The 21,467-nt window shown below is 38.4% G+C and overlaps 2 protein-coding genes across 2 annotated transcripts in view; one reads left to right on the top strand and one right to left on the bottom strand.

Annotated features, from left to right (window-relative positions):
* The window catches only part of LOC137255463 (cell division control protein 45 homolog), a 37,057-nt gene extending 34,321 nt beyond the window's left edge, over nt 1-2,736 (bottom strand). Inside the window, exons 1-2 of the mRNA XM_067792902.1 lie at nt 2,586-2,736; nt 682-741 (exon numbers count right to left, since the gene is read on the bottom strand). Of these exons, the coding sequence (XP_067649003.1) occupies nt 682-741; nt 2,586-2,636 (111 nt within the window). The 5' untranslated portion in view covers nt 2,637-2,736. The remainder of the gene's footprint in view (nt 1-681; nt 742-2,585) is intronic.
* A 223-nt stretch (nt 2,737-2,959) lies between these two features.
* Nucleotides 2,960-16,489, top strand: LOC137255453 (ubiquitin recognition factor in ER-associated degradation protein 1-like). The gene is made up of 12 exons (XM_067792893.1): nt 2,960-3,108; nt 4,404-4,515; nt 5,581-5,613; nt 8,115-8,236; nt 8,927-9,057; nt 9,800-9,872; nt 10,460-10,528; nt 12,315-12,392; nt 13,097-13,138; nt 13,257-13,342; nt 13,741-13,822; nt 15,161-16,489. Exons 1-12 carry the CDS (start codon nt 3,106-3,108, stop codon nt 15,230-15,232), a joined length of 903 nt encoding a protein of 300 aa, XP_067648994.1. The 5' UTR covers nt 2,960-3,105; the 3' UTR covers nt 15,233-16,489.
* The last annotated feature ends 4,978 nt before the right edge of the window (nt 16,490-21,467 follow it).

Below are 21,467 nucleotides of genomic sequence, written 5' to 3'. Positions count from 1 at the left end.
CTTCTGAATCGCGATTGTACGCTTATAATTGTGTTATTTGTTTTTTTCAAAACAGCAATGTATATTATATGTCATGAATAAGTGATAAATGTGTTTTAATTATGTTTGATTTTTTGGTTGCATGTGACCTTTAAATGGAAACTATCTAGTAGCCCACAGACAAGTAAGATAAACCTATTTTATTGCCCAAAATGAAAACTGACTCGTCCCGGGCATCAGGCAATGGGAATTTTTAACCCTAGGTCCTCTGACTATAATGACTGTGCATAATGATGCTGAAATACAACACGTAACCATAGTAACAAGCAAGACTAGGATAAAAGTGTACACTCAAACTGAGCCAAAGAACCATATATGTGGCGACTGCTATATATTTCACTTTGCTCATGCATCACAAAAGGTGGAATCATCGAACGTTTTTCCCCAATAGTCTACAAGACTTTGAGGGGCATCATATTGCTAGGTCATTTTGTTTAACAAGATGTGAGAGGCCATGTCAGAAGCAAATATAAAAAGAATTCAATAGAAAAGAAAGAAAGAAACAATCAAACAAAGGAAAAAAAACATTATTTTTCATTTGCTGGTACACTAACTATATTTCACTGATAACAGAAACATTAAAAAGGAGCAAGATATTTAATATAACATGAGTTAGAGAGGGAGAAATAAAATTTGCCAAACCTGCAAAATCCTGCATGCACATAATGCATCCACGTCGAAAGACACGAGTACCAGAACTCTCTGGAACAGAACAGAGTTTTACAGTTTTAACCATCATACAACATAACATGTTTGTCATAAGTTTTCCATGATGACTAGTACCAGTGTATTCGACACAGCAATTCTGTACAATACTCCCAAATTAATTTCACATGAGTCACTGAAGCAATATCTTTTCAAATAAGTGTTCTTTGAATCAAAGTCATTCCAATAAAAATGAGCATTTTAAGTTTTCTGACTATAAACTGCATAACAATAAGCTGCAACGATTCATCCAGACCTCAGTTTGATTTGATTTTCAATATTGAACTGTTGGTCCAATCATTTTCAATTTGATTCTTTATACAAGTGAAAACATCTGATTTTATTTAACTCTCAGAGGTGACTTTTTAAGTATGAAATATGCTGTCAACTAGGATAATTAGCCCAGTGTCAACCAATGACATTTCCCTGTATTTCAGCCCTCAAAAACTGCTCAAGATGGAGTAATGAATGTGTGAAAATAATTTAAATAGGTATTCAAATATTGATTCAAAATTGTGATAAAGGCTAACGAAATAAAAACTAAGGTCTCAGATTTGATTTTCGTTGAATTGAACAGATTAGTTGCATCCCTACAAAACAATATACTATATCTATCATTTTATAAAAGAAATTACTGGTAAAACTCAACAAAAATAGATCAATAGTGTGATGTGGAAAAGATACCAATGCTAACGGATCAGTTAACATAAATAAATAATCATGTGCTGGATCAGATTACAATGTACTTTCAACCAATGACAATGTCAAAAACTACACTTTCTGAGCCCTTGCCTTATTTAGAACAATAACGGGATTTTACTCACAAAACATTTTCATGACAGAAAAAAATAGAAAACAATTTCCAAAAATATTTTCTTTGTCACATGAATATTTCCCAAAGCCATTGTGAGCTGGATCCTACTATGGACCATCATCACCTGAGTACCTGAGTTACCTTGTCTCAGCTGTGACACAGTTATTGCTTCGTGTGTTTCTTTCTTATCAAATACTTGCTGGAAACGATAAAATAACCAATCTTCATTGAAAACATCTAAAACTAAGTGGTTCTCAAAACCTCACACCCAGTGTTTGCAATACTTTAATTTGCCAGTTGGCCATCTGCTGTCTGCAGTCTTTATAATGTTCAGGCCCTGAAAGACATCTGCAGGCTAATAAACACAATAATATCTATAGAGTCTGTGCATAAAATCCAGTTTGAATACTGCCTTGTCACTTGTGGAGGATCAAATTCAGCCTGCTAGTTCCAGGCTAAGCTGGACTGAGAAGTCAAGCAAACGTGTCAACACATTTTCTCCCTGACATAGGTACGATATACACACCTGATTGTTTATCTTGCATGTGTAGCAGCTAGTTTTCTACAATTTTCCTAAAAATGCTGGATCATTTATTCAATAAAAGATGACTAACCCATACGCAACCTAACCATGAGGATCCTAGGAGCGTGCAAGATGCGCAAAGCAACATCCTCATTCGGCAGTTGGACCAGTTTATGAAATAGCATCTAAGTCTGGTATAATATACTCGATTGCTGCATACAAAAACTGCTTCAGTACTGTAGCAAATAGGTTAATGTTTGGGGAGTAGTCTCATCAAACCCTGGGTAAACAGACATAGGTCAAGACATGAGACATTTCATTTCATCTTACAATTATCAAGTTCACTCTCAAATTTTATGCGACATGTGCTCCTGTTTTAAGAAAACATTGACATACCAGGTTATCAAAATAGATCTTCTTCATGAAATTGTAAACATGTTCGCACTTTGCATTTTTCTATGAATTTATACAGTGCTGCTTTTGAATTTCATTTGTGTAGTGTACCTGATTTTGTATTGCGTCATAGAAATTCTTCTTAAAATCCTTGACAAACATTATGATCTGAACAAAATCTTCGCAATGTTTTCGTCGGTGTTATTCGATTTTGGCGCGGTTCCGTGTGCTGACACCGACAGTGAGCAAATGACACAGAGTAAACGATTGGTTGAAGGTTAGTAGTACTAAAACAGAATACGTTATATTCTACAGAATATATACTTTTGTCGGCGCTTTCCCGCATCATAATTGTTTACAAAATGTAAACATGTCTGATATAAGTTGGGTATTTGACAGATTTATATGTGGATAAGTGTAAATTGAAGCAAAACATATAAAAAGGTAACAGAGAATGTGACCAATCAGAGGCTCGCTTCCAGATGATTGAATTGAACCGGAAGTAAACAAACATTTCGTCAGGATTGTGCGTGCGTACTGTTTACTTCCTGTTCAGCTGTTAAGCAGTGTCATTGCATATGTGATTCACATCCTAATAATAACAAGTAGTAGTTCCAAAACAGATTGAAAAATGGTACGTGTCGCTAACTGGTCAACATTTACTAATGTTCATAACGCAGATGATTGAGATCGGTTTCCAACTTACGTGATAGATCTTGGAATTGAAACCAACTAACTGACTTTCTCAGGCAATGATTTCAGGCCTTGCACACATGTAAACATGTTGTGAAATGTGTGAGTGTGACCACCAGTTTTGTTGGAGCCGACAGGCATAGATGATCTTCAGATTTCTTATGTCCTTTTTGTCTTCTTTCTGTTTATGACACGTGTAAACATACTCTAAAAACACGATGATTCAGCCATGTCAGGAGAATTGTTAAATGTTTAGTCATGATCTTTGTTTGTTCCTTCAAGAAGATATTGAACCCTGATCCCTGTTAACACTCGTATTTAACTATACAGGGACAAAGTTGACTGTTGACTTATTGAAGGCAGACCATGGACATGACAAATAAATTCAGCAGGCGGATAAGTCCGAATGTGCCTGAAAGGCAGAGATAGATTATGCACGTAACAGAAAATTTCTACAATGAAACTGACACTAGTAAGACTATGGAGTTTACATGTGTAGATTATGGTTTTGGTAAAGGTAGTTTGTGGACATGGCAGACAAATTGAGACTGTGGTCATGGCAGACAAAGTTAGACTGTAGACATTACAGACGAAGGCAGACTGTGATCATGACAAAGATAGACTGTGGACATGACAAAGGTAGATCAGCATGAAATAAGGGCTTGTATTCTAGCATCTTATTATCGAATACCCTCTTTCAAACCTGTTTTCTTTTAAAGCGTCTTAAAGGAGATTTTCATACCATGGAAACGGGCTGTGTAAATAGCTAATTGAATAATCATGTGAACAGCTGTGTTGATATATTGTAGTATTGATAATCATGATACTTTATTGGGTGGTAAATATATCAATACCTTTTTCGTATCATGATGTGTATAGTTACCTTAAAATTATTGATTTTCACTTGAAATTGATGGTTATGTCAAGATGTACACTGTTACTTAATACCAAATATACATTTATAAAGGAAATAACTTAAGATAGCATACCAATTCCCCCAAGCAGACCAGCACACCAGTTAGATAATGGATTTCACCAAAACCCTCACTTGGACCCAAGACCCAAATCATAACATCATGATGTGAATCACATTGTATCATATCATTCCAAGATATCGCAATTGATATCGTATCCTGAATTTTCTGTATTGTCACACCTCTAATCATATGTAACATGTACACTTTACCAATATACTGAACATCACTTTCAGTTATTCAATGTTCATTTCATCTTCAGTTTGGATTTGGACATATGTTTCCGGAGGTAGGTCGCCCATTTCAGACCACCTACAGATGCTACTCCGTCACGATGTTGGGGGACAGAGAGGACGTGGAAAGGGGAGGCAAAAGTGAGTTTCTGACATTTTGTTTACAAATAATTCTGTTTAAGAAGATAATTTACAAACAAACTATATTATTATTACACAGGTACGGATGACGTTTGGGGTAATTGGGTTATGTACTTGCTTGTGTTCATCTCAATTGGGTATCCTAACGTTCCTTTGAGTAACCAAATAAACTGTACCCAACACACACAAACTCATTTGGTTTGGGGGCCATTTTGCATTGATTGTGAAATTATAATGAAGTTTAAATGTTGGTTTACGTGTTGGTTATGAGTATTGATCTGTAATATCAGAAAGACTGCAAGTTGCCATGTTCATGTGCGGAAATGGATCATGTCAGTATACTTCAGTTACCTTATGTGTTTTATGTGTATGCATGTAAGATCAAATTTATTGAGTATTTTGAAAAGGATCGTGCATACTAGTATGCAATGGACTTAATAGGAATTGAGACTTCACATGAATATTTGTGTAATTTATGCTGATACACAGCTTAACTGTACATCTTTTTTTAACATTTATTACGGCATATGCCATTTTACTGTCTCTTATTTTCATTTTTTTATCACTGTCAAAACTAATAGTAAATATGAAAAAGGTAACACAAGGAAATCAAGGGATATTTCTGTTTTTACACCAAAAGTCACGTGTTTGTTGCAAAATGGTGACCCCCCAATAAGGAACAATTTATTTTGGTGCCAAACACTAGAGCAACAGCTCCATTATGGTAGAATTTAGGGCTGAGCCACTGTGTTGATATTGACTTGTTCCTTTCCTAATTTCTGTTTACATTTTTATTTTGCCGTGATTAAAAGCTTTTGTCAACATTTAATCAAGCAAATTTATTTTGTAGTGTTTTTGCTTTAAGAATCAAGCATTAATTAGATTACAATTGTTTTCTTATTATTTTGTTGAAAAAAACCTTCTTGCGGTATATTGCAATGCATATCGCAATGTATGTTTTCGCATTCCAGATTTTAATAAGAAAATTCTCTTCAGTGCCCTCCCCTGAAAATAAATAGGATTGTCTTGATTCATGTGACAAGGATTTGTCTGTTCTATTTTCAGTTATAATGCCACCTTCAGCTCTTGACCAGCTCAGTGAGTATACTCAGTCAACTGTTTTGTGTTGTGAGTTTGTTCTGTCGTGGTGACCATGCTGTCCATTGGATTGGTCAAACATTCTTTTCTAATGAATCAAATTCTACAAATTGTCAGGGAAAGGAAAAACAATTGTCAAGTGATGCTTTACAAATAGATTGCTGGAATATTATTATTCGTAAACAAACTTTCCCAGCTGTATAAGGGGCAGTAGGGTAGCTTAGTGGTTCACTAGTCACACCGAAGGCCTAGGTTCAATTCCCCACATGAGTACAATGTGTGAAGCCCATTCCTGCATTCGCAACTATTCGTCTCTTTCTGTGACCTACAAGAAGACTCGTACCCCTCTAGTATGCCATCATTGCCAAGAATCGTGGCAAACCAGGGAAATTGCACGTAGTAAAATGCATTTGAAAACACGAAAATGGAAGAACTGTTGAACTTCGAAACTTCACTAAACTATACAAAGCACAATTTAATTATAAACTTTGAGCTAAAGGATAAACAACATTCAACACTGAAACAAATTTGCAAACTGAATGACCATATTGTTGTTTTGCCCACGAGATATAGGATATTCTTAGAGTCATATTTGGAATTTCAGAGTTATCTTTCCTTGATAATAGTGAGAGTCTGTTTTCATCTACATACCCGTTTGTGCTTAGACAGGACCCAGTCATAAACATGGCCACGAGAGGGGTATGAGACGCCATCCGGCCTTGCCAGAACGACACAAGTAGTTACAAATGCCCATTTCTGGTGTCCCCTGCAATGATATTGCATTAATATTGCTAAAAGAGGCATTAATCCCACCTTACTCACTCACTCCATGGTGTGACCAGAAAAATCTTGATGGACAAGCAGTTATCTCTCTTTCACTTGGCCATCTTACATAACCATCTCTGTCATTTTGCTAGAACATTGCTGAGTCTGGCAGTAAACAACAAACAAAGTAAAGATAAGTCTAACATGATAAAACAGAAGCGTACCGAACCGAAGGCCTTGTACCGCAGTACATGCCATATCATGGTAAGACTAAGAGTGTACCTTTTCGATCCTAGTATTGATGACCAAATGCAACCATCAGGTAACCAGAATCAATACTAGACATGATCTTACGAGGGTTGGCTGAAAAGTTCTCAGCCTGAGTGGTTTTTCCCCACCAGGTAGAGACAGGTGTTTGCCACCAATGAGGACAATCATTTAGTGAATCATAGACACAAGAACTACAAACGTACTAATAGTTTTATCTCAACTACAGCTCTCTTCGTAAACCTACCCTCTGAAATCATCAGAAATGGACAAAACTGAATACAGGGCAGTCATCAAGTACTTGCAAAAAAAAGGGATGTCCCCAACACAGATACATGCTGACATGGTCTCCACTCTAGGGGATGATGCTCCTTCATTTTCCACAGTAAAGAAGTGGGCTGCAGAATTTAAGCATGGCAGACAAAGCCTTGATGATGACCCACGCTCAGGAAGGCCTTCAACAGCAACCACTCTGGAAAACATCACGCGAGTGCTCGATATGTTGATGGATGATCGACGATTGACTACTCGACATATTGCTAGTGTAGTGGGCATCTCTCATGAGAGGGTTGAGCATATTATCACCAACGAATTAGGAATGACTAAAGTTTCTGCAAGATGGGTGCCAAAGCTCTTGGTAGCAGAACAGAAACATGTCAGGTTCCAGACGTCCCTTGACAATTTGCATCGTTTTGAAGCAGATCCCGATGATTTTGTGGCACAATTTGTAACCATGGATGAGACCTGGATACATCACTTTCAACCAGAAACAAAACTACAGTCAAAACAGTGGAAGCATCCTGATTCACCAGCTCCGAAGAAAGCCAAGTCTGTTCCTTCAGCTGGAAAGGTGATGGCATCAGTCTTTTGGGATTCCAGGGGTATTCTGCTCATTGATTATCTTGAAAAGGGTCAAACTATCAATGGCAGATACTATGCTGATCTACTGAACCAGTTGCGAGAAGCAATCAAAGCCAAACGACGAGGGATGATCGCTAAAGGTGTCCTCTTCCACCAAGACAATGCGCCTGTTCACAAATCGGTGGTGGCCATGTCAACAATCCGTGATTGTGGCTTTGAACTCATTGACCATCCTCCTTATTCACCTGATTTGGCTCCTTCTGACTACCACCTGTTCCCCCAAATGAAAAAGGAACTCGCCGGTCGCCATTTTGCAGGTAATGATGACGTCATTTCCGCTGTGACTGATTTTTTTAGGGTAGCTGAAGAAGATTTCTTCCTGACCGGGATTCGGGCCTTGCAGCATCGCTGGCAAAAGTGTGTGAACTTGGAAGGGGACTACATAGAAAAATAAATTACAAACGTGGACTTTGTAACTTTTTTTCACAGTGAGGCTTAGAACTTTTCAGCCAACCCTTGTAGGTGAATAAATACTCAATTGCTTCAAGATTATCTACAATCCAGAATAATCTTGTGCTGCAGTGTCAGTGTTTATTGTTTGTTCACAGCTCGTCTCAACATCCAGTACCCTATGTTGTTTAAACTGACCAACAAGAAGCATGGTCGAGAAACGCACTGTGGCGTGCTGGAATTTGTAGCAGATGAGGGCCGGATATACATCCCATACTGGGTGGGTGACCATTAAAAATGGAGATTGGTCAGCTCAAGTATAACATCCTTCATTAAACATCTGTCTTGAATGCATACCATGTCAAACGTTTAACATAATGGATAGGTGATTAAATTTCATGAGTGTAGAAAACACTGATCTTTAAATGTTGAACTTATACCTTATGCCTTTGTAAACGTTGTGTTGACAACCTTAACAAACACCAGAGCGTTGTACAGAACAATCTTGGCCTTAATGTAATTCACAATTCATATAAGTTTATTAACTTAAAACAGACTTAAGGCTGTCGTAGTGCAAAGGCTGTGAGGTACAATGGCAGTTAAGTGTTTATTCACAGACTTTCAAGAATATGTCAGGCCACAAGCTCAGAATGAAAATATGCAGTCATGTTGACAGTAATGATTCTTTTCTCAAATATGTTTTGATGTTTTTGTTCAAAGTTTGGGTCTTGAATGCTGAGCTGTCGCTGAGTAGAGTTATGTCCCTTTAGCTATGCCTTGATTTGCTTAATTCCAGATGACCCCAGAGATATTTCCATGATCTGTAGGTGCAGAAGACAAATGTTTTTGCAGAGGGCAAATGTTTTTGTACCTGAGTTCTTTGTGTGTATAGTGATTCACTGAATATATTTTTGCCGTCAATTTAGTAGTATTTTCAGAATCTTACTGGAAACCTGTTGCCCTGTTTCAGATGATGAGAAACCTCCTGTTAGACGAGGGTGGGCTGATACAGATAGAGAACGTATCTCTCTCAGTCGCCACCTTTGCCAAATTCCAGCCTCAGTCTGTCGACTTCCTGGACATCACCAATCCAAAAGCTGTGTATCCTTTTCTGAGGTTTCAACCAGGTACATGTAATACACTCATAAGGGTGTTAAACGTGCCCATTGATGTGAAATTCTGGTATTGTGAGAGAATGAGACACAAGTGGAAGTGAGTGAGGATACATTTATTGCCTCTTTTACCAGTATTCAAGCCATATCATGGTGGGGGACACCAGAAGTGTGCTACACATATTAAACCCATGTGGGGACTACTAGGCTACCCTGTCACTCCAAACATATGTGGATAATATTGTATGTGGCTTGTATTTTTTCTTTTTTATTGTTCCTATACCACAATTGTAAATTTTCTTTGCGATATAATGATATATTTGTATGATGCGTCATATGTTATGCGTCTTACTTTTTAAAGATTGATATGAAACTATAGGCAGTTGTTTTTCTGTTATGTTTCACAGCTATTTTTGAGTAATTGATGCAACACAGGCAACAGACCGACCTCTGTATCACCTGTGAAATATATATTGGGCAATGATGCTACCTGATTTTGTATCTTGCATCTGTGTTCACATACCAGCTACAAGTTCAATTAAGTTCCTTGAGTTGAATCCTGTAAGATGTTAATTTATACAGTGGGAATTTATCAGTGTAGGTAATTGTTAATGAGAGTGAATCAGTTATCAGCATCAAATTACTAGTTTTGCCAATCCTGCCAACTTATGGTGATTATCAATCATGTGATAAAAAGATGCCAGTGTTGTCTCCTTAATCGTTGTATATAGACTTGAAAATGCACTGAGGAACTTTGCGTGTTTAACTAAAGGAGATGTGGTCGCCATCAAATACAACGACAAGGTAAGTGATGAGTGTTGCCATTAGCAACACAGTGTGTACTAAGTGATTTGTGGAGTTATGTGCTCCTTTCTGTCAGATCTGTTATTAGCTCCATTTAGAAAAATGTTTATACAGTGAAAGCTGTCATAACCGGCACTGATTGGGACTGAAGAAATATCCAGTTTAGACAATGTGCAAGATTGTAGAGCTAATGATGAATGTACAAGTCACAGATGGGACTGAGATGTTATGCCAGTGTTGACAACATGCTGGATTGGACAGATGCTGGTTTTGATAGCTTCCATTGTACATTTAATGACTTTGTTATTGATTTAGGGTCAATGGCTACAGGTACATGTTTTAATCAAAATGCATACAGTGAACTATGGTTGTAGCAAATGAAAGCTAGTGGTCCTTGTGAGTTTAGTATGACGATAGTTAACTGCATATGTCTCTCTCTCCTTCCTACCCCTACCCCTACCTCCTAAAGTTTATGCACCCACAAAAGGTCATGTATAAAATGACCCCAACCCAGTACATGTATACCACACTTACTAAGGTAGTATTGCCGACCGCGTCAGTGGTAATGCCTCAATGTGATATTTCAGATCTATGAGTTGTGCGTCCTGGAAACCAAGCCTGGTACAGCAGTGTCCATCATTGAATGTGACATGAATGTAAGTACACGCTCCTGTACACTCATAGGGAGTCAGGGTCACAATACAAGCGCTGTAACTATCAAACTGATAATGGGCTGCAATTGTTGAGTCTCTTATAGCAATTAATTGCCGGTAAAAACAAAAATCTATCTTTGCATCAATAGTATGTGTGACTATCAATACTTCAGTAATTGACTTCTGTTGATAAATGTGCTGTGCAAAATTTAAGTAAGTATCAGATTTGTTCACTTTGAGTTAGAGTTATACGCCTTTGCTTCTTGTGCAAAAAATTATCTGTTTCAGGTTTCTTGTCAGCTATTAAAGAGACAACTTCAGCTTGTATTTATTTCATATAAACTGTACATTCATTTTGGAAATATCCTCAAATGGGAAGAAAAAACTAGTTGGACACAATAGACTATCGTTATCACAATAGTATGTTGCAGTAGACTATCCCTATCACAGTAGTTGTCTCCCCTTCAATAGTCCCCCACTACATAATACTCTGTCAGCCCTAATAAGCTCTTAGTGGTTTGAATATTGACTAATGGGGTATTTATGAAAACCAAACACAGATTATATCTAATTCCACATTGACATGAGCAAGTTGAAACGAATGAACATTGTCCAAACATCATTGAACTGAACTGTTTTAAGATATTGCTTACAAATTGGTCTAAATGTAGATGATGATTTGGAGATTTTATGTGGACTTCTTTCGACATGATGCATATTTCACACTGTTTGAAAGTACGTCAGGACTATACGTCAACAAGTCATCTATTGTGGCAAGTACTGAAGGCCTGGACATGATGTTCAATAATGGTGTCCTCCTATTCATTCTGAAAATCTGTGTCCCTTTGTGATGATATTTCCTGAAGTTTCAGGATAAATGTGAACACTGAGATGCCAGCTCGCAGCATTTTATTGTATTCATTACCAATGAAACAACTAAAAAATGCATGACTACGATAGCAACAGAAATATGCAAATTTATATTAAAAAAATTCAGAAAATTAAGTTATGAAATACATAAATACCATAAATTTCAACCTCACTGTATTTGGTATGAAACAATATCTAAATACTTACTACTGAATTAGGTGAGTACAATGTTTCGAACAGGCTCTTAGAATATCTATTTATTTTTTATTAGATATGAAACTCCTAGAATATCTAATTTTTTTTTATTAAATATGAAAATTCTTTCGACAAATTAAAAGTAATCATGGCTAAACAATACTAATTTTTGCTTCATTTTTGGTGGCTAAATTTAGGGTTGAATCTCTGGTAGACCCAACATCAACGTATTTCATATTTTAAGAACATGAGTGACATCTTGTCACAATTGGGTATAGAATAGAACATGTTCATTGTGGTATATCTTTTAACAGTTTATCTCAATAGAATGTAATGACAAGCGGTAATAAAGCTGAGCTGTTAGGTTAGATTTTAGATTTTAATGTATCATATTAACTTTCTTACCAGATTACAAATTTTTAAAAAGATTTACATTTAGTTTCCCAATTTTGTTACTTAAATAAATGTGAATTTCTAAATGATGCACATTTAGAGTCTTTGAAGGGCATTTAGAAGTGATACACATAAAGACGAGCTTTTATGGATGACAACTTCTTTATTGTGAAGAGTCACAAAGTTTTGAAGTATGTTCTTACTTCGTCATCAGGTGAATGATGATTCACATGAAATTCACATGAAATTTGGAAACACTACAAGAAAGGAAAGGTATCTATTATACAGATTTGGTCATTGTAACCTTGTTGTGTTTGTGTGTTGTGTACAGGTAGACTTTGCCCCACCGGTTGGTTACCAGGAACCACGTTCTCAGAAGCTAGAGGAATCTCTCGCCACAGACGGAGAGGTGAGCTTGGTGTCCTTGGTTATGGGGATAGACTCTTTCATCTATCGGGGCAGTGGGGCCTTGTGGTTAAAGCTTTCCGTACCTGAACCTGAGTTAAGAACCTGTCACATCTTGGGTCCTAACCCTGGATGTTGCATTTGAAAGGGAATTTTTTAATTGACTTCCACCAAAGAATAGCGGCATTGGTGAGTGAATTGTCTGAAGATGCAGGGGCAGTACAGTAGCCTAGTGGTTGAAGCATCCACGCATCACACCGAAGACTCGGGTTCGATTCCATACATGGCTTCAAACCCTGAAAAGCTGCTGGTCCTTAAAACCCAGAACCATAGAAAGAAGTGGGTCCTTTTTCAGAATGACTAGACTCTATATTTCAATATGGAAATAATACTTGTAGTTGCTGGGGATCAGAAAGGACCAAAATTACGGGTCTGAGTGACTTTCAGTAAACTTCAGGTGCCAAAGGACAAACTTTAATTTCGATTGGTGCCCTGACATGATATTGGTGGAGTACTACTAAAAAGTGGAGTAAAAACCATACTCGCTCACTCACCTGATGACAGGCACTATTTTGATCAGGTGAAGTATGTTTTTTTGTGTGAAAGTACAGCCTGTAGAAGCGTGAAACTCCAGTGCTTCATGAAACAGAACAACAGAACTGGACTTGTAAGGAAAATGATACATGAATGTTTGACGTTGTGTTTCAGGAAATGGACACCAGTGCAGATGCTGTGGACAGTGCCTTCAGAGTAAGTGAACAGATGAACATTATTTTGGGACCGGTCATTGATGTAATAGAAATGTGCTGTTGTGAGATTCAGTATATCTGTACCTATGTGATGGTTTTGTTTGATTCTGTCAACATAGGCGTTCAGTGGTCAAGGTAACCGTCTTGATGGAAAGAAGAAGGGAACAGACAGTTCAGCTGTGGCATCAAACAGTATCCCAACCAGGTCAGGAGTTACCTCCCTTAGTTTAGATCAGTTTCTTATGAACTTTCATAGACATCATTTCCACTGACAACTGAACGATGTATCTGTTTGAATCATGCATTTGGAAAGAAAAAATAGTGCAAGCTTGTTATGCCAGAGACAGGGGTTTCACTTTGCACATATTTCCATGTCCCAAGGCCCCCATCAGAAACCTGGGGTAAGTCACTAAGGTAACCTATGTGCAATGTTAAACAATGGGACTTATGGTTAACCTTAGCAAAGGTTGCTTTGTGAAAGGAGCTCCTGGAATATGGGTAAATACCAAAAGCAAAGTGAATGAGAGGTATTCGGATTAATTAGTAAATTTCCATGGACAACAATGAATATTTTATGTTCCTTTAATCTGTGGTATATTTCAGAGGTATTCCGAACTACAACTACAAGCGAGGAACCTTGACATTCATCAGAACCTCCAGGCCAGTTGCCAATGGGAACGCAGACGTAGGTCCATCTTCCATGGGGCAGGGAAATACATTCCTGCAGTTATCAAAACATTTTGTTATATATTTGTCCATTGGCTTTTGAGACTCTCGTTGACGTAAAGACATTGACACGTGCAAAGAAGTGGCAATAAACACAGGACCAGTGAAGATATAGGTTACAATTGATCTTCAATAACCCAAGCTTGTCATGAGAGTTGATTATTGGGATCAGAGGATCAGACTGGCTGACTTGGTGAACAGTTATTCTATAACAGTTATGTAGATCAAGGGTTCAAAAATGTTTTTAAAAGTCACTTGCCACAGGGCAAGTGACTTTAAGAGAGTGGCTTGTCCTAACTAAGTTTCCACTTGCCCTGATTGTTATGACGTAATGATGATGTAATTATGAAAGATAAAAAGCAACATGATACTTGATCTCAATGTTTAATGGACTATCAGTTGAGAAGTCATAATAGCAAAGAAAGATAACCGTACTGTATTATCATTGTGAAATTTAATAGCTACATCTGTAGCAGATATAAAGTGATATCCAAGTTATTTGCAGTTTAAACCCAAAAGTCAAAATTATACAGTAGCCCATGGATGATTAAGTTACCATTATTTGATTGCCTGATATGAAAACTGAATTGTGCCAAACGTCAGACGATGGAAATTTTGAACCACTGGTGGATGGATGCTCATGCTGTTGATCATGGGATTGTCTGGTGCAGACTATTTTCAGACTGCCTTCATATAGTTGGAATACTGCTGAGTATGGCATAAAACTAAACTCACTTTACACAGCTGGACCTGAACATGTCAGTAAAGTGTCTCAGTGTAGAGTAGGTACTGCAGCTCACTTCAGCATCCCAGATGACTTTTGACTTTAATATTTTCAAAACTGATCTACCTGTCTCTTTTTTCTTCACAAACTTTTGTAATTAAATTGAACTCTTAAGAATTTAAGATAAAAAAAGACAAAGGTAGCTGTTTCATGCAGGTTGCCACCTTGTTATCCAAACACAGTGTAAGACTTTAGACTTTAGATGCACAAAGTGATCTTAGTTCTACAATGATTGTAACTCCCATTCTCCAACACAGACTTAAGATAGTCGTAGCGCTAAGATTGCTTTGTGCATACGGCCCTGTAATACTGACATAATTAATCCCAAAATGTTAATGTGATTATGCATTTCTTAACATAACACCAAGTGTCATCATTCGTCATCACTGAACCATTGACTTTCTCTGCTATTTTTTGTTTTGTGTATCTGTCTTAGATTTGTTCAGTTAGATATAGTATTTCTCTGGCACTGAGGTTTTTGAATTCCCAAATTCTCAATTCTTTCTTTGTCAGGACAAGGATGACAAGAACTTTGAAGCCTTCTCGGGAGAGGGACAGTCGTTACGAAGGAAAGGCAGGAAATGATGGCAGTGCGTGCTGGACAATTGTTGATATTTATTTCATTGTACAGATCACCCACACAATACTTCATACAATGACTAAACAGACAGCAGCACTGGATCATGTTATAGTGATCTAACCTGAGCTTCTGTTTGGATTTAGGTAAATAACACTGATGGGTAGAGGCATGGCCGTGAGATATTTTCATGATTTGATTATGTCTTGGTGGACGTCGCTTTTCATTTTTGCCAAAGACACAATTTTGAGCCTAAGATTTGTGGAATGGTAAAGTCCATTTCTGTGTGTTAGTGACTGTTTTGTGGCTAGAATATGAATAATTAAGTATTGTCATACTGAACACATTTTGTAAATCTAATATGAGGATTTTCATGAAATAAACAACCGACTAGCCAGTTTACCAAAACGAACATAAATTTTTACTGAAATTTCAAACTGTGTTTGACAGTTTGAAACAGCTGAATTTTTACGCAGCTCCAGGTTAAAAATAGGACAACAGCCCATACAAAGTTAATACTCCATACACCAAACCCAAATTGTCTACTATGTTTGAATTTTATGTTGATTTTGGTTCATTCTGGGAAATGCATTTTCTCAAATTTGAGTAAAATCTCTTTGTTCAATCTCAGACTGCAGTTTCTTTCAAGAAATTGGGGTGTGGACATTTTAAGGTCTGTCTTTAAAAGACTTTGACTTTTGAGGTCCACCTACAAAATGCATTATAGTCTTCAGGTCAAGTATCAATAGGCCTTGATGTTAGAGTCTGCCTTCAAAAGGCTTTGACCTTTGAGATAGGTCTTCAAAAGGAAATGGAATTTTTAGGTCAGCCTACGAAAGGCCAGGCCTCAGAAGGACTTGATATCTTCACAGGACCTTAGATCTTGAGCGCAGGATGTGGATGGTGCCTGCTTGGTCAGACTCAGAAGACTTGAGTTTGTTTTGAGAGGTTTGGACTGTTTGTCTGTCCAACAAAATATGCATGTTTGCAAGTATTGAGGGTCAATAAAGATTAGCCAGAATGAAGAGAAAAGTCACTAGAGTTGGAGATGTTCCATGTTTCAGAAGTTTCAGTTAAGTATGTGACACGTGAAGTACTGAAAGTGACCTGTGTTGGTGAAGCTAGCGCATGACAAGACTGTGCTATTGTTGGGTGTCTGTAACGTACAATGCCCTACTATCAAAGGATGATGATCATTTTCTAAATAAACATCTTTTGACCTCTATTATTGTTGAGTCAATAAACTGTGTGTGGATTCAGGAAAATGTGTGTCAACTTCACATGTTGGCTGTCTGAACTATTCTGCTGCATCAGCAGTATACGTATTTCATCCATATGACAGCAGACTGTAAAACATTTGACCTGACTTGCATCAATACAAGCCAATAAATCACTCGTCCAGGCAGTGGAATAGCCTACTGGTTCAAGTGTTCACTCATCGCCTCATCACACGAGGTTGATTCCCAACATGTGCAAAGTGCATGAAACACATTTCTGGTATTCCCGGCTTGATATGTGTCTTTAGTATCACTGACACACATGCACTCACTCACTAGCTCATTCACTTACAGTGGTCCCGACTATTTTTTTGAGAACAAGAGGCCACAAAACCAGGGCACTGCTTCCATCTGGTGTGGTATGGTCCCTTTACATCACATTCCAATACCTCTGTTCAGTGCTCCGATATGTTTACCTCTCGTATATATCTCTGTGGTTAGTTACTTGGGAAACCTTTTAGGATTTATAAATGTTTTCAGATCATTGGTTCCAGAACCTGAAATAATATGCTTTTCCTCATTACCTAAGTGCATTGTAACAGATGAACAAACTGAATTGGTTGACAGCGCTGGGTCATGTGGAATTGACGCTCATTTCATCAATCTTCGGCCGGACTAGTGTTGTGTAACCCTATCAACAGTGCTGCGTTCTATAAAAGAAAAACAAGCCATACATTCTCAGATACCTTATCAAATTTGATTGACGACTTGAATGAAATGCTGTCCATGTCGACAGTGAATTAGTGTTCTGTAACCCAGGCTTGTAAGAGGAGATCACGGGATCGGGTGGTCAGACTCGCTGACTTGCTTGAAATGTGACATATTTCAATATCGTCGATCGATACTCATGGTGTTGATCACTGGATTGTCTTGTCCAGACTTGATTGTTTACAAACCGCCGCCATTTATGTGGAACATTGCTGAGTGCAGCGGTAAACAACAGCAACCAAAACAAAACATTGAAACAGACTTACATAATATTTGCAATGGCTAAACATATATGTCATGTTAATAATACCCCCATAAATTCAGAAAAGCAAAGGCACTCATGAAGGTCCGGGGTAGTATAGGCCTTCAGCAACCCATCCTTGCCATAAGAGGTGTTCAGACTCGCTGGCTTGGTTCGCACGTCATCGGTTCCCAGCTGCGCAGATCGATGTTCATGCAGTTGATCACTGGATTGTCTGGTTCAGATTCGATTATTTACATACCGCCGCCATATAGCTGGACTATTGCTGAGTGCGGCATAAAATTAAACTCACTCACACACTTTAGAAAAGCAAAGACACGGGCTGAACAGTAACCCGCAAGTGCGTTCTTCCCAGCTTGGCTTGGTGATCTGGGTGTACACGAGGGGTGGTACCGACTGGAAGGGTGCCACATCCACTGAATGATTAGTACCATAACTGCCTGACATTCATCATTCACAAAAGTTTTCATATAACATACCAGACTTGTTTTATTGTTGAAATATTCCTCAACATGCATGGTAAATGTACGACATGAAAATGGATAAGTCAAACATTTTAGGTCGATGGACTCAAATGATACCATTTGCTTTTGTTTTCTTTTTGATATTATTTATATCTATATATAAATATAAGGATGGGAATCTGATGTTCTGCTTTGCGAGACATCATCCTTAAGACCTATATTCGATTCTTCAAATGATAATAGTTATTGCCCAAATATTGCTACAAGCGGCGTAAAACCACATTTACTCACCCACTCTCTCGTGAGAGAACGTCCTTTGTTTCCCAATTACGGTTCTTGGCTATGGTTTGCATTGTCCATCCGGACTTGAACAGGACACCGTGATGCACATCTGGATTGTTGCTGAGTGTGGTCTCAAATAACATTCACTCTCTTCTGCTGATTCGTTAACTGAAACAAACATGCCTGTCTTCTAACATAAAAACACTACGGTTATCTGTGGTTTTAACAAACAAATGGACCACAATTATAAGTTCGTCGAAAGCATTTCAAAAGCATACGATCAGTGTTCGCACATAGAATCAGTTAGTGATATCTGTCAGTTCGATATACACGCAGTTTCCTCTTCCTGTTCCACTGATTACCCCGTTCCTGCTGGCGAATCCTAACATGCACCCCTTTTACCCCTATTTTCATTTTTCCCTAGGAGTTATACTTACCCCCAGGGGCAAAGGATAAAAGTGTGTCGGTGTTTACATTACAGGTATGGGGTGGGGATAATGATACATACTGTCACTTCTCTCTAACTATGGATACGTATAGACGTTTGACCAAAACTAGATAACGGAAGAGATTCGTCCACAGTTTGATTTTGTGCGTGGGTTCATCGCTTCTTAGAGCACGCCTTGTTTGAGTAAAGGAAAGGAGTAGACAGTGGTTCAAACCTGTTTGGATGTGGATCAGGTTCATGATGGCGAACAATTCAAGGACAACAATGTCAAGATGACACCACTGGATCTGCTGTATGGAATGCACTCTCATCACAGTTTGTTGAGGAGCTGTAAACCAAGATATCTCTCTACACAGCTTTTTCTTCATAAAAATCTAGTCCTCTGAAATCAGCATTAATTGTTTACTGTCATCCTCTCTCGAGTGTGTATAGTGTTACCGGATCCTTTTGGTGAAACAAAGTCAAACAAAACAATGAATGCTTAATGACTTTATTTCCAGAAAGACAGAACAAATGACAAACAGTATTTATGTTTAAACAGAGTAGAATAATTCCTGAAATCATTTGCCATCATCCTTTGATGATTATTTAAAAAGTTAAAAAGGTATCAACACTCAAATCTCCACATCATCCCACAGCAAGTTACTTATTGTAGCAGCTGTTTCAATCCTCTTCTTGAGCGTCGCTGCCTCTGGTTCTTTTCTGACCATGGCGAAGGACATGGTTACTGGCGCAGTCAGAGGTGACTGGAGACAGGGCTGGCTCCAGCGAATGCTTCCTACAAAGAATCATACACCGGTCCAACAGGAGACTGCGGTATTGGAGGATGCGGGATGGATGGTGGCTTGGCATATGACAGACGGGTGTCCGTTAGAAGCTTTCTGTCTTTCTTCTTTATCTAGTTTTCTAAGTCTGTTTTCTGTCTGTTTCTTTCTCATGTCTAGATCAGTTTGTTTCTTTTCCAGTTCAGTCTGCCTTGCTCCAATATCTTAGCAAACTTGTCCATGGCAGTTTCTAAAATTGTTTGCAGTTTGGATTTTCAGTGTTTCTCCTGGTTTTTATCCTTTGTTCCGTCTGTTTTCATATGATCATCTTGTTGGTCATTTTTAACATTTTAAACATATACATCATCTCCTGGGTCAGCAAGTTCGACACCACCAGAAAAGGGTGTCGGTAACATGTTCATAAGTAAAGTTTGATAACATTAGGAAAGATCAGACATGTCTGTGAGTGACGAAACTGACTGCTTGACACTTTAAACATGATGTCGCAGGTCTTCTTCCAACTTTTATTTAGTTGTACATAAAATTTGAACTTACACTGTCTGAAGGTTTTCTAGTGTTTTCATTCCGTCTTTCTATCGTTTTCTTCTTTTTCCTTTTCTTTTCTTTTTTTCGTATTGTACGGCCACCTTCTCAAACCCCACTTCATGCATTTCCTTGTTCACCTTTGAATGCAAGTCTCACTGGATACTAAGTCGATACTTTGTCTATACATCTGTCCAAAAAAAGTTCGTAAACGCTTGTGTTCCGGAGGCATGTTGTCTCCAGTGTAGAGCTACAGACTTATGGCAAGGTGGATAGTACACACCAACAAGCTGCATGTTCAAATTTCCTGGAAAACTGTTCCATTATAAACAGGAGTGGAAGCATATACAAATGTACCCCTGGGTGGATTTAGCTTGATCATAGACCATTTCCATGACAAGTTTACCCCCGGTGGATCTGAATTTGCTCCACCTCTTGACCAGGGGCCCCCATTTACCTCCATCTTAGACCCGTTTGCACGACCAAATATGCCTCGCAGGGGTTGTTTACATAGTTTACCCACACAAAGGGGGTGCAGAAATGATAGGAATGTAATCCAAGGAACGTTTTTCATTCCAGTTTCCTACCTATGTGTAGTCAGCCCAACATACACCGAACAGATACATTGTCGGGAGCTTGTGATTTTTTAATACAGCCCTTGAATAATTCTAACACGTAATGCACCGCCACTCTGCATCAGCTAGCTTTGTTTCATAATACACCATTCATCACATGTAGATTTAACGCATGCTTTGAGGGGCGGTGGGATAACCTAAAGGATAAGGAGTCCACTCATCACGCCGAAGATCACGGTTCGATTCCCAAAATGGGTACAATGCGTAAAGCCCATTTCTGGCATCCCCCACTCGTGATATTGCTGGAACATTGCTAGAATGCGTTGTAATACCATAATCACTCAGTCAGCCAATCCTGCTTTGCCCCTTTGCAGCTACTGAGTCTTTGTTGTCTCCGTTAAGTGAGTGAGTGAGTTTAGTTTTATGCCGCACTCAGCAATATTCCAGCTACATGGCGCCGGTCTGTAAATAATCGAGTCTGGGCCAGGAAATCCAGTGATCAACAACATGAGCATCGATCTGCGCAAATGGGAACCAATGACATGTGTCAACCAAGTCAGCGAGCCTGACCACCTGATCCCGTTAGTCGCCTCTTACGACAAGCATAGTCGCCTTTTATGGCAAGCATGGGTTGCTGAAGGCCTGTTCTACCCCGGGACATTCACGGGTACATGCATGGGTGGCTGAAGGCCTATTCTACCCATCACGGGTCGTTGTCCCCGTTAAATCTATGGATATTATCATGAGCACTCGGCAATATCTTGAGGCATCGCGTGGTAAGACTAATTGAACATCTAAAATTAATCCGTTGCTATATACTTATGGTTTTGATTAAATCTGCGAAGCCCAAAGTAGAGATTTCCTTTTTCTTTTCCTGGCAGAATTTGAATGTAGATTAAAAGCCGCTTACGAACAGAATT

The sequence above is a fragment of the Haliotis asinina genome, chromosome 1 (assembly GCF_037392515.1).
Source record: "Haliotis asinina isolate JCU_RB_2024 chromosome 1, JCU_Hal_asi_v2, whole genome shotgun sequence".
NCBI lineage: Eukaryota > Metazoa > Mollusca > Gastropoda > Lepetellida > Haliotidae > Haliotis > Haliotis asinina.
This window is presented reverse-complemented; position numbering and strand designations above follow the sequence as displayed.

Excerpts from the sequence above, each read along its gene's own strand:
- LOC137255453 (XM_067792893.1), top strand. Across the intron at positions 9,873-10,459 it reads CCATCAAATACAACGACAAG|ATCTATGAGTTGTGCGTCCT; the intron begins GTAAGTGATGAG and ends GTGATATTTCAG. Across the intron at positions 12,393-13,096 it reads CTCTCGCCACAGACGGAGAG|GAAATGGACACCAGTGCAGA; the intron begins GTGAGCTTGGTG and ends GTTGTGTTTCAG.